Raw genomic sequence first — 12880 nt, 5'->3', positions numbered from 1 at the left:
CCTTGTAGACAGCATAGAGGACCCGCGACCTCCACATGCATCAGAAAAGGGGCTGCTAGGCAGCAGTCCTCTCACTGACCATTCTAGGTTCAGGAAGTATGTGTGTGTGTGTGTGTGTGTGTGTGTGTGTGTGTGTGTGTGTGTGTGTGTGTTGGGGTGTGGTATGTGGTGTGTTGTGCTTTTCTGTGCATCTTTGTGTTATGTGTGTGTGAACTTCTATGTGTGTGTTTGTATGTGAATACTGTCTATTGCTTACCCAGTAGTGTTTGTGTGTGTGTATGTGACCATGTGTGGGTGACTGTTGTGTGTGTGTGTGTGTGTGTGTGTGTGCGTGTCCATGTTTCCTGTATGTATAGGGGTATTTGTGTGTGTTTGTGAGTACATGTGCTTATAGGTGCAAGCCTGTTTCTATGTGTGGAGTTTAACCTCGTGTGTGTGTGTGTGTGTGTGTGTGTGTGTGTGTGTGTGTGTTTGTGTATGTGTGTTTCTGCATATTTGTATGTTCATTTACTCATCTTTAATGATGATGGAACCAACTTTGTTGAAAAAGTACTGTGCCCCCTCACTTGGCATCCATCAAATATTGTATGCTGCTGCCCATCTTTCCGCATGTCCTCCTAGCTCACTTGAACAAAGGGACAAAAACTACTGTACCTCAATGGTTTTCAGGTATTTGTAGAGGCAAAAATATTTATCTGCCCAGAAATGCTTGGAGCAAAAAAAAGGAATGTGGTACATGAAGTTTAGGAGCAGGTCACTGTAGCATATCAAGGTGTCTGAGAGGTAGGATAGCCTGGCTGAGGGTTTGTTTCTCTTCTCTGCTCTGGGTGAATGGTGACTGCACACTCAATGGTCAGGTGACTTGCTGTGTCTTCTCTATGTCCTGTTTTGTCCTCATCCACATTGCCTGCTACCACTTACTTTCCCCCTTTGGCTAATCTTGGCTCATATAACCTTGGCCTTGGAGCTTGGAATGCATGTTAGTCCTTGAGAGATTCTGACTTGCAGTGTGCTTCCAGCTGCATCTTAGTCCAGCTGAAGTCCCCTAGGCATGCTGTGGTGTGAGAAGGGGGCTGTCTCAGTGCACCCCACTTAGGCTCCTGAGGGTCTAAAGCACTCACCATGTGCTGTGTCTGTAGTACTCAGTAACTGCTTTTCTTCAAAGTTGTTTACTCTGAGTTAAAATCAGCCTCATGGAGGGTTTGGAGAAATGAGGACCCTCAGACATTGCTGGTAGTGTAAAATGGTGTAGCACAGTGAGAAGCTACACACAAGTCTTCAGAAAGTTAAACTGCAATCCCCAGGTGACACAGTGATTCCAGAACATGAAGTAGGTGTCCACAGAGAAGCTAGGGGACATCAGGGGCTTATCAACATTCCTGAGAGTAGCCTCGTGATGCTTCATTCATACTTTGATCATTCAAAGATTGAGAAAGCACAATGTGGTCAAGCTCTTCCATGGAATATTGTTCAGTATGAAATAATACATAAAATCATTTGGCACTGACTTATTCAGCCTTTTGTTACTCAAACTAATCCCTGTCACAATCACCTCACAGGAAGGAACTGTTTCCTTTGGGTCCTGGTTATGAAGACTTTCTAGTTTCCTAAACTCTTTGCATTTGGTCCAAAGTAAGGCAACCTGTGGTAAAGGGAGCCCCTTTTGAAGGAAGTTGCTTGCTTTGGGGGCAACTGGGAAACAGTGAACAAGACCAGTGGGGTAGTCTACGACCATCCAGTAGTCCTTTGCTGGGGAACATTCCTGTACTGCACAGCCTGGGGAACTTCTTAAGCAGAGTTAGTTAAGGAGCGAGGACCCCAGAGGGCCACCTGTCTGTGCACAAGGTCACAGGATAGACACTTCAATGACTGAACTGCCTATCTCTCATGCCCTCTGTGTTCTTCTCTCATCCAACAGGTTTACCTTCTTTTCGTTAGTATCCCTGGTGGTTGCTCCTTATGTTAGTATTAACTGTGAAGCTAGCATTACAGTGTGCTTGTATGTGTGCACACATGTACTCGTGTGTGTTCATGAAATTATGTGTGTGCATGTGAGTGAGCAAGCCTCCACTGAGAACACAGTCTTCTAATGAACAGGAGCAAGAGAGCCTGGATGAAAGACTGAAGGACCTGCTGAAGCAGAAGGAGCTGGTCACCCAGCAAGGGGACTTGGCAGAAAAGCTGCAACATCACTTCAGTGTCTCTGAGATGAGGTGGGAGCCCAGGCTGGGAGGAGTGGTTAGAACCATGTAGGTCACCTGTATCTGGATCTCTGTCCTTTCGGGATTCCCACCACCTGAATAGTTCACAGCCACAGCAAGGGAAAGAACATCTCAGGATATTGTACTGGCCCGGTCAACAAGAACTTCTCCATGAAACACTATGATTGATCTTTAGTGTTTCTGGGGTTATGTGTTCCTTATGCCCTTCTGGGCTCTCTGGAATCTTCTCAGTGTCCCCTGTGTCTCCCCACAAATCTCCCTATGGCAGTCCTTAACCTAGCAGGAGGAGGCTTAGTTGTGGAGGACAGTGTGTGCTCCTGCCACTTTATTTTCCTTCCAGAATATCACCTTTAGAGAGAAGTTCCTACCTTTGCGCAGATCTGGATGCAGCACACTCCTGCTGATTACAGGTTCTCTGCAGTGTGAATCTGTTTCCTGTGAAAAGGTTTTTCTGTTATAAGAAGATTGAGGAGTTGAGGAGTTGAACTGAGGCAGGATTCTGTTCTTTACCAATAATCAGATCCTTCACTGCTTTTCTTTTGTAGGCTCTCCTAGAGGGTCTACATTCAATGTCCAAGGTTGCTTACATTCATCTGTATCTAATCAGGGCCATGTATATCTGCCCTGAAGTGTTACTTAGTCATTACTACATTGTTATTTTTCTCTCAAAGTAATATATCTAGACACCTGGAGAAATGTGCTGTATTTTCTTGCCCAGCACACTGTATTTTTCAGCTCATCTTCTAGCAGATTTTATAAGCTGAGAAAAAAATCAAGGCCCAGGTATACTCTGACCCTTCTCCCTTGGGGAATGCAGGGAATGCCCTCAGCTGAAAGGTCGTGCTGGATTGTCCAGCTGACTAGAGCTGGTTCAGGCTCAATAACTGACATAATAGGTCCCCACCAGGCCTGGTCCCTAACTGCCTTCCTGCTCTAGGTCAGAAAATCTCCAGTCTGAGTTTGAACAGGCCACAGCCCAGGATGAGAGCCTCCTGCAGACAGAGCTGCTGCAGCAGGAGCACTAAGTCTCACAGGCAAGTGAGCCACCATTGCATCCCATCCCCAGCAAACATGGTGTTGGTGGGAGACTGGGGGCTCTTGACCTTGGCTTCCAGTGTGAATAGGCCTTGATTTTTTCTGGCCTGTGGCCCAGCCAGGCTGCTTCTGGTTCTGATTGCCTTTCCTTTTCATGTAGCAGATCTGGGGACAACTGAGGAGGCCAAAGAAACCACAGATGCCTTGAACCTATGACATTCTATACTCTGAGATCAAGGCCTCCTCCTCAGAAGACACTCCTTTAGAGCTGTGAACTCACCAGTGAGGAGCATACCAGCTGTCTTCCAGGTGATCCAGCCCCAACAGATCTATTGGTCTGCTGACTTAGTCTTCTCAAAGAAAAGAAAGAAACCAAAAATGAGCTTGAGACACTGAAAATCTGAGCCAAGATTTACTGAGAACCCTGACATTCAATAGCAAGTGGCCACTGTGAGGGGTACTACAACATGAAGGGTAGAGATGTTGGTGAGCAAGACTGTTTCTGTCGGTTTAATGTTGATGGCTTTGGCAAGCTGACTGAGTTCTCAGGCCTCCCTATGTGGTGTGAAATGTGTCATGGATGATTGTGTTGATGTCAAGCTGTTCCTGACAGACCACACCCAAAGGCATCATATTTCATTCTCCAGTTGAGTGTTGAAGTTGACACAATGTCATGCACCAGTGTTGCTGAAGATAATGCACCAAAGAGATCTCCAGAGTCCATCATTCCTCGTATTAGTCATTTTTCCCTCCATATGTAAAATGAGTGGGTATTCTTCAGTTTCACAGCCTGGCCTGAAGTGACTGGTCCTGAGAAAGGATTTACAGAAGACACCTGAGTCATCTTTGATGTTCATGGGCACTCAGAGGCTGCCCATGGATTTGTTGGGTCTCCAGTAAGCATAGAATTGTCTGAAAGAATCAAATGATGACCAAGACATTACAGGATCAGTAGTGGGTGATAATTTATCAAAAGCTTCCCAAGGGGCACAATGTTTGCTCTAGGAAATGTCTCATTGTTAGTCTCTGTGAGGACTTGGCCTACAAAGCCTGAAGGAGGCATGGCTATACTAGCTTTGAAAAGGCTTTTCACAATCGTTGCCTGCCTTCCTACCATGTTTCCAAGGCCAGCCAGAGGCTGCAGGTCTGTGCTTTAAATGTGTAGCAAGAGAATGCTGCTGACCTTAATTGTTTTTGTTTGGTTTTTGGTTGGGTTTTGTTTGCTTAAGTTTTTTGGGTTTTCTTTGTTATAGATTGAGCTTTTGCTATTTATTTGTTCTTTCATTTGTTCTTGTTGTTTTTTGGGTATTTTGATAAGGATATTCACTGTTTATGTTGACTGATCTATTTAAGCCCCTATTTAGTAAAATAACTGTATTTTTATTAATAATAAAGTGATTTTGAACTCTTCCGTCTTAGAATCAATTTCTTTGGTCAGGTGTGTTGTCTCACTCCAGTAGCCCCAGAAACTCCTGTAACATCAGAACACTCTTATGGGCCTTGCTTTTGCTGTATATTGAGTTCCCAGTCAGCCAGATCTACATAGGGCTTAGGATGTGGATATCCATTATATGTTGGGAAAACTATTGATACTGTATCTTTGTTTCCATATATTTAGCTCTCCCTAAAAGATACTATTCTGTATACACATTTTCTGAAATTATCATGAGCACCCAATTAATGAGAAACATAACAGTATTGCTCTAAAGCCTCTCAGGAAATGAAAACATTGATTAAGGGAGCATTAAATAAATCCATGGCATGCTTGCCACCTGGGGCTATGATAATGTCCTTTCCTGGGCTGCTGCCAAGGGTCATGTCCTGTCCATGGCCCTGAGGAAGCTGTGGAGGTCTGTATCCATATCTCCTTTACCAGTGAGGACCTTGCAGACACCTGAAGTCTGGGCCTCCACCTATGACCATGTTGTTGTCAAAAGGATATGCCCCCCAAAAGAGCACGTGTGCCTTAGAAGCCTGTGCTGCCTCCTAGGACCATAATGACATCTGGGCCAGGGCTGTTGCTGAGGGGTATGTCTGGGTCCATGGCCCTGGAGCATCCAGGGTCTGTATTGATGTCTCAGGCTCCTGTGGCCATCAAAGACAGTGCAGATGCCTGGAATCTGGTCCACTACCTGTGCACATGGTGCTGCTGGGTCCAATCCATTCTGAGTGACCTACACTGCCAACCAGGCCCATGGTCACATCCAGGACTGGGCTGCAGTCTAGGACCGTGTCTGGGTCGATATTGCAAAGACAGCCAGTATCTGTATTCATGTCCATGACCTGTGTGCCAACAAAGACCACACAGAGGGAGGTAGAGGTCTAGGCTTCCATCTAGGTCCATGTTAGTGTCCAAGGGCTGTTCTTCTGCTGGGGCCATACAGATCTGAGTGGCCAATGCTGCCACTAGGTATCCTGGTGTCCTCCAGTTCTAGTTTGCTTTTAAAGGACCTGTCTGTATTCGTTGCCCTGCAACAGCCTTGATCTATGTTGATGTCAGTGGCTCCTGTTACCTCCAAAGACAGGGTAGGTTAACACAGAATTAACCTCACCCTTCACAGGCTGCAGCACTGGGAGAGCTGGACCTGCCCCTCACCAACTGTAGCAGTCGGGTGAGTGGGTCCTGTACCCGGACCGAGCAGCACATTGGAGAGTACTTTGTTAGTGGTGGTCCAGTGAGCTGTACCTGAGGTTGTGAGAGCAAAAGAACTGAGTCCACCTCCTTCTTCCACCTTGTGTTGTTCAGGGTGAGAGGAAGATCCCTGTCCCACCTAAGCACATGCTACCTGCAGCTGGTGGGAGAGTTGACCTCTGGGGAATAAGAACAGGAGAGCTGGGGCAGCCTCTCACCAACTGCAGCAATTAGGATTGTGGGCTGGGCATCTCACCTGGACAAAACAGCAGAGATGTGTCTTGTGGTCCAAGGGTGAGTAAGTCAGAAGGGAGGGCATGAGAGCAGGAAAACTGGCCTCTCTCCATTCTGCAGGCTGCATGGATGAGCTAGCTGGGACAGTGCTGGAGAGCTTGCCTGGGTGGTGAGGTAAGGAGAGGTGGTGAGCTAACCAAACTGTTACCACCAGGCCAGAACCAGGCCTGAGTTATCCCACCCTAACATCCTCTTCATCTATGAACTGCTGGAGCATTTGAAAGGCTGGGACATTCCTATCCAAAGTTGCAGGACACAAGGTGACACTCTGTGACACAAGGCATCAATAGGATATCCAACAAGTTAAGGTCACCATCTATAGTGTAGAGAAGCCAGAGAGGCCTGGAACACTCTCAAGAAAAGATCTATGGACTAAAGGGACTCACTGGATCACACTACAGCCTCCTCTCCAAGATTTTTGTTTGTTTCTAATTTAAGGTTTTCAATTTTTCTTTTAAATTTTGTTTTGTCTTGTGGGGGAGGTTTCAAGGTCAGCGCTCAGGTGTGAGGGAATGAGTTGGGGGGAAAGTGAGATTGGGATGCATGATGTAAAGCCAACAGAGAATTGCTATGGGATGTTCTGTATGGCAAATGTGTTGCTCTGATTGGTCAATAAATAAAATCAATTGGCCAGTGGCTAGGCAGGAAGTATAGGCAGGACTAACAGAGAGGAGAAAAGAAAGAACAGGAAAGCAGAAGGAGTCACTGCTAGCCGTCACCATGACAAACAGCATGTGAAGATGCCGGTAAGCCACGAGCTACATGGCAAGGTATAGAATTATAGAAATGGATTAATTTAAGCTGTAAGAACAGTTAGCAAGAAGCCTGGTACGGCCATACAGTTTGTAAGCAATATAAGTCTCTGTGTTTACTTGGTTGGGTCCGAGCGGCTGTGGGACTGGCAGGTGAGAGAGATTTCCCCTGACCGTGGGCCAGGCAGGAAAACTCTAGCTACAGAGAATCAATAAAATGTTTAAAATAAAAAAGAAATTAGGAAACCCAGAACTATAGTTCTGCTGTATAGGGACTATTCTCTCCTGCCCACCTGTTCACAAATAACCTATCAGAGGCTTAATATTAATTCAAACTGTTTGATCTATGGCTCAGGCTTCTTGCTAGTTAGCTCTTTCAACTTAAATGAACCTATTTCTATTCATCTGTGTTTTGCCACACGGCTGTGGATAAAACTAGAAAATACCAGCCGGGCGGTGGTGGCGCACGCCTTTAATCCCAGCACTCGGGAGGCAGAGCCAAGCGGATCTCTGTGAGTTCGAGGCCAGCCTGGGCTACCAAGTGAGTTCCAGGAAAGGCGCAAAGCTACACAGAGAAACCTTGTCTCGAAAAACCAAAAAAAAAAAAAAAAAAAAAAAAAAAAAAAAAAAAACTAGAAAATACCATCCTGAGTGAGATAACCTAGACTCAGAAAGACAAACATGGTATGTACTCACTTATAAGTGGATACTAGATGTAAAGGATAACCAGACTACAGCTCACAGCTCCAGAGAAGCTAGGAAACAGGGAGACCCTCAGAGGAATGCATGGATCACCTTGGGAAGGGGAAACAGAGGATATCTCGATGAGTAAACTGGGGTTGGGGGGATTATAAAGGATAGGGGATGGGAGATGAGAACATAGGGAAACAGGATGGTCAAGCTGGAACAGGGATGGAGAGGGAGAGCAATGAAAGAGATACCTTGATAGAGGGAGACATCATGGGCATAGTGAGAAATCGGGTGCTAGGGAAGTTCCCAGGAATCCACAAGGATGACCCCAGCTTAGACTACTACCAATAGTGGAGAGGGTGCCTGAACTGGCTTACCTCAGTAATCAGATTGGCAAACACCCTGTCATCATAGAGCCTTCATCCAGTAACTGATGGAAACAGATGCAGAGACCACAGTCCAGCACCAGGTTGAGCTCCAGGAGTCCAGTTGAAGAGAGGGAAGGGATTCCCTGAACAAGGGGCATCAAGATCATGATGGGGAAAACTACAGAGACAACCGAACCAAGCTAGTGGGAACTCATGAACTTTAGACCAAAAGCTATGAAGCCTCCATGGGACTAGAGTAGGCCCTCTACATAAGCAAGACAGTTGTGTAGCTTGGTCTGCTTAAGAGGCCCCCTGGCAATAGGATCAGGATCCATCCTTGGTGCATGAGCTGGCTTTTTGGAGCCCATTACCTATGGTGAGACACCTTGCACAGCCTTGATGCAGCGGGAAGGGCTTGGACCTGACTTAACTGAATGTACCAGGCTTTGCTGACTTCTCATGTGAGGCCTTACCTTTTTGGAAGAGAGAATGGGGTGGTGTGTTGGTGAGGAGGCTGGGGGAGAGGTGGAGAGAAGAGAAGAGAATCTGTAATTGGTATGTAAAATCAATAAAAGAATTTGATTTTTTCTGTGTGTTTTTTTGAGACAGGGTTTCTCTGTGTAGTTTTGGTACCTGTTCTGGATCTTGCTCTGTAGACCAAGCTGGCCTCAGACTCACAGAGATCTGCCTGGCTCTGCCTCCTGAATGCTGGGATTAAAGGCGTGTGCCACCACCAATCAAATAGAAATTTAATAATAAAAACAGTAAGTTTAAAAAAAGGAAAAAAATTCTGAGCTATATCTCTAGTGCTTTAAAAAAGTTTTATGCCACAGGATGGTGGCCCATGACATTAATCCCAGCACTTGGGAGGCAGAGGCAGGTGTATCTCCATGAGTTTGAGGCCAGCGCAGTCTATAGAGCAAGTTCCAGGACAGCCAAAGCTACAGAAAAACCCTGCCTCAAAAAACAAACAAAACAAAGTTCTATAGTTAATATGTAAAGAGTGTATGTCTTATAAAATATTTCTATATAAATTTTAGGTAAAATACTAGTAAGAAAAAAAACATGCAATGGTTTATGAAGGAAAGTTAAGATATGATTGATTTGGATTGCAAATATAGTAATAAATCTACCAAGTGATGTGCACATTTAAGGCAAGAGAATAAAGGAAGGGATGTACTATGTTTGAGAGTAATGTATAACCTACCTACTAGCACTATATGCTTTAATGGGAATATGATTATAGTGTAAATGAAGTGCAAGAACTTTTTAAGTGTTGGACTCAAACCCACTGTCTCATAGTAGGAAAGGATTCCAGCACTGACCATATGAAACTGAAAAGCTTTTGTACAGCAAAGGACACCATCATTGGAGGAAAGGGGCAGGCTACAGAATGGAAAAAATCTTTACTAGCTATACAGTTGACAGAAGGCTGCTGCCTAGAATATTAAAACTAACTAACTAACTAACTAACTAACTAACTAACTAACTAGAAAAACAAACATCAAGCAAAAGAGGAACCCAACTGGACCATGGTGGCACACGGCTTTAATCCTAGCATATGGGAGGCAGAGGCAGGTAGATCTCAGTGAGTTCAAGGTCAGCCTGGTGTACAAAACAAGTTCCAGGATAGCCAGGGCTGTTACATAGAGAAACTGTGTCTAAAAATAAATAAATAAATAAACAAATAAATAAATAATAAATAATGACAAGAACAAAACCAGGCAACCCAATTTAAAAAATGGGGCATGAAATGTAGCCAGAAGTTTTCCTGTGTCCACCAGGCTCCCGCAGCCACTCAGACTGTCTGGCCTAATGGCTCAGGCTTCTTGCTAGCTAGATCTTACACTAAAATTAACCCATTTCTAAAAATCTATACCTTGCAACGTGGCTTGTGGCTTACCAGTATCTTTACATCTTGCTTTCTCTGTGTCTGGCTGGTGACTCCTGACCCTTCCCACAATTCTCTTCTCTGGTTGTCCCACATATACTTCTTGCCTGGCTGATCAGCACTTTACTTATTAACCAATCAGAGCAACACATTCATAGCATACAGAGCGATATCCAAAGCAATGGAACTAAACAGATAGTTCCCAAAATATGTAAACCAAATGGCTGATAAAGTTTTTTAAATGGACCTCCCATCTGGACAAGAGGTGAGTGCTTGGGGTCAGACCCAAAGAGGTCTGCCCCTAGATCCCATCCCTGGGCACCAGCCATTCCAGGGAAGATCTGCCCAACTTGGCTCCAGGTTCTGGCCATCAGGCAGGATCCCCTACACACCCACTGGGAAGGTTCTACTTCTCCAAAATCCCCGGCAGACCCTGCAATCTCCACACCCTGGCCCCACACCCATTGCCTGAGACTGCAGCCACTTCCTGAGACTTAGAGACCAGCCCCCAGCTCCCGTACTGCCCCAGACCTCCCATCTGGACAAAAGCACCTATCCTTGCCCTGGAGCTCCCATCTGGACAAGAGAGAGAGGCTTCCTGAATCTGTCAGCTCTGTCTGGACCAAGAGTGCTGATAAGACCAAGAATGATTCCACAAGGAGATGGGGAGACGTCAAGGCAGAAGTACATACAACAAAATGAAGAGCAGTACAGCATCACCAGAACCGAGCCCTCCTCCAACAGCTAGACCTGAACAACACAAAATGGAAGAAGCAGAAGAAAGCAACCTTATGAATAACACCATAAAGAAGGTAGAGTATGGTGATATTTTATTTGTATTAAAATGTTATTTGTATGTTAATAAATAAAGTTGCCCGGGGATCAGAGCTATTAGCAAGCCATAGGAAAGCAGGGCAGTGGTGGCGTACACTTGTAATCCCAGCACTTGGTAGACAGAGCTAGGTAAGTCTCTGTGTGTTCAGGGATACAGCCAGTATTGGATACACATGCCTTTAATTTCAATACCAATCATAGAAAACCTGGAGGCCTATACAGATAGTCCGTGATGAGGCAGTCATGTGGTTGGGTTTACAACCAATGAGAAGGCAGAACAGAAACTCTATATAAAGACTTTAACACAGGGTTAGCTCTGATTCAGAGAGGTAGGACCACCACAGGAGGAAGGGTAAGGTTTTAGCTCTTAGCTCTAACCTCTTGGCTTTCTTCTTTGTATTGGTTCTGTGTCTCTTATTTAATAAGAAGGTTGGTTACATCTACAGTAGAGGCTTATATAGAAGAAATCACAAATGAAATTGAGGAAAAGACAAACAAAAATGGGAAGAATGCTGTAAACAACTAGAGGAAAGGACAAATAAAACGGAAGAAAACAATAAATCCCTTAAAGAAAATCATCAAAAAGCAATGAAACAGATGAAGGAAACAGTCCAAGACCTGAAAAGGGAAATAGAAAAAAATGAAGAAGACACAAACAGAGGGAATGCTGGAAATAGAAAATTTGAGTAAATGAACAGGAACTTCAGATGCAAGTATAACCAACAGAATACAAGAGATGGAAGAGGGGATCTCTGGCGTTGAAGATGCGGTAGAAGAAATAGATTCATCAGTCAAAGAAAACACTAAAGCCAACAAAGTCATGACACGAAATGTCCAAGAAATTTGGGACACCATGAAAAAACCAAACCTAAGAATAATAGGGACAGAGGAAGGAGAAGAATACCAACTCAAAGGCACAGAAAATATATTCAATAAGATCATAGAAGAAAACTTTCCCAACTTAAAGAAGGAAATGCCTATGAAGATACAAGAAGCCTATAGAACACCAAACAGACTAGACCCCCCAAAAAAGTCCCCTCGCCACATAATAATTAAACAACTAAACGTACAGAATAAAGAAAGAATATAAAGAGCAGCAAAGGAAAAAGGACAAGTGACTTATAAAGGCAAACCCATCAGAATAACACCCGATTTCTCAATGGAAACTTTGAAAGCCAGAAGGACCTGGACAGCTGCAATGCAGACACTAAGAGACCATGGATGCCAGCCCAGACTAATATACCCAGCAAAACTTTCAATCATCATAGACGAAGTGAACAAGACATTCCAAGACAAAGCCAGTTTAAACAATACTTATCCACAAACCCAGCCCTACAGAAAGCACTAGAAGGAAAATTCCAACCTAAGGAAATCAGATACACACTCAAAAACACAGACAATAGGTAACACCACAGCAGTAAACCCCAAGGAAGAGAAGTACACACACATCACCACCAAAAAAATAACAGGAATTAACAATCACTGGTCATTAATATCCCTTAATATCAATGGACTTAATTGACCTATAAAAAGACACAGGCTAACAGAATGAATACAAAAGCAGGACCCATCTTTCTGCTGCATGCAAGAAACACACCTCAATTTCAAAGATAGACACTACCTCAGAATAAAAGGCTGGGAAAACACTTTCCAATCAAACAGTCAATTTTCCAATCAAACTTAAGAAACAAGTGGGTGTAGCCATTCTAATATCCAGCAAAATAGACTTCAAACTAAAATCAATCAAAAGAGATCAAGAAGGGCATTACATGCTCATCACAGGAAAGTCCCACCAAGATAAACTTTCAATTCTGAACATTTATGCCCCAAACAAAAGGGCACGCACATATGTAAAAGAAACATTACTAAAGCTTGAGCCACATATAAAGCCCCACACATTAATAGTGGGAGACTTTAACACTCCACTTTTACTACTGGACAGATCTCCCAAATCAAAACTTAATAGAGAAATGAAGGACTTAACTGATGTTATGACTCAAATGGACTTAATCAATATCTACAGAACATTCCATCCTAACAAAAAAGAATATACCTTCTTCTCAGCACCCCATGGAACCTTCTCTAAAATCGACCATATACTTGGCCACAAAACAAATCTCAACAGATACAAAACAATTGGAATATCCTCCTGTGTTCTATCA

At 44.1% G+C, this 12880-nt stretch overlaps 1 protein-coding gene and 1 long non-coding RNA gene across 16 annotated transcripts in view; one reads left to right on the top strand and one right to left on the bottom strand.

The window, feature by feature from the left end:
• Positions 1-911, bottom strand: part of LOC131919702 (uncharacterized) — a 48791-nt gene extending 47880 nt beyond the window's left edge. Inside the window, exon 1 of the long non-coding RNA XR_009381397.1 lies at positions 512-911. This is a non-coding gene — a long non-coding RNA (uncharacterized LOC131919702). The remainder of the gene's footprint in view (positions 1-511) is intronic.
• The window catches only part of LOC131919691 (disks large homolog 5-like), a 142993-nt gene that overhangs the window by 39855 nt on the left and 90258 nt on the right, over positions 1-12880 (top strand). Inside the window, exons 5-7 of one of the 15 annotated variants that reach the window (XM_059274088.1) lie at positions 2098-2213; positions 2563-2632; positions 3160-3201. The exons of 12 other annotated variants lie outside the window; for them this stretch is intronic. In XM_059274088.1, the coding sequence (XP_059130071.1) occupies positions 2098-2213; positions 2563-2626 (180 nt within the window). In that variant the 3' untranslated portion in view covers positions 2627-2632; positions 3160-3201. Of the gene's footprint in view, positions 1-2097; positions 2214-2562; positions 4669-12880 lie in introns of those variants that run through there. 2 more of the 15 variants (XM_059274083.1, XM_059274087.1) reach the window with 2 other exon arrangements.

The sequence above is a fragment of the Peromyscus eremicus genome, chromosome 9 (genome assembly GCF_949786415.1).
Source record: "Peromyscus eremicus chromosome 9, PerEre_H2_v1, whole genome shotgun sequence".
NCBI classification, from domain to species: Eukaryota; Metazoa; Chordata; class Mammalia; order Rodentia; family Cricetidae; genus Peromyscus; species Peromyscus eremicus.
Note: the sequence above shows the minus strand (reverse complement) of the source record. Positions and strands in the feature narration are given on the sequence as shown.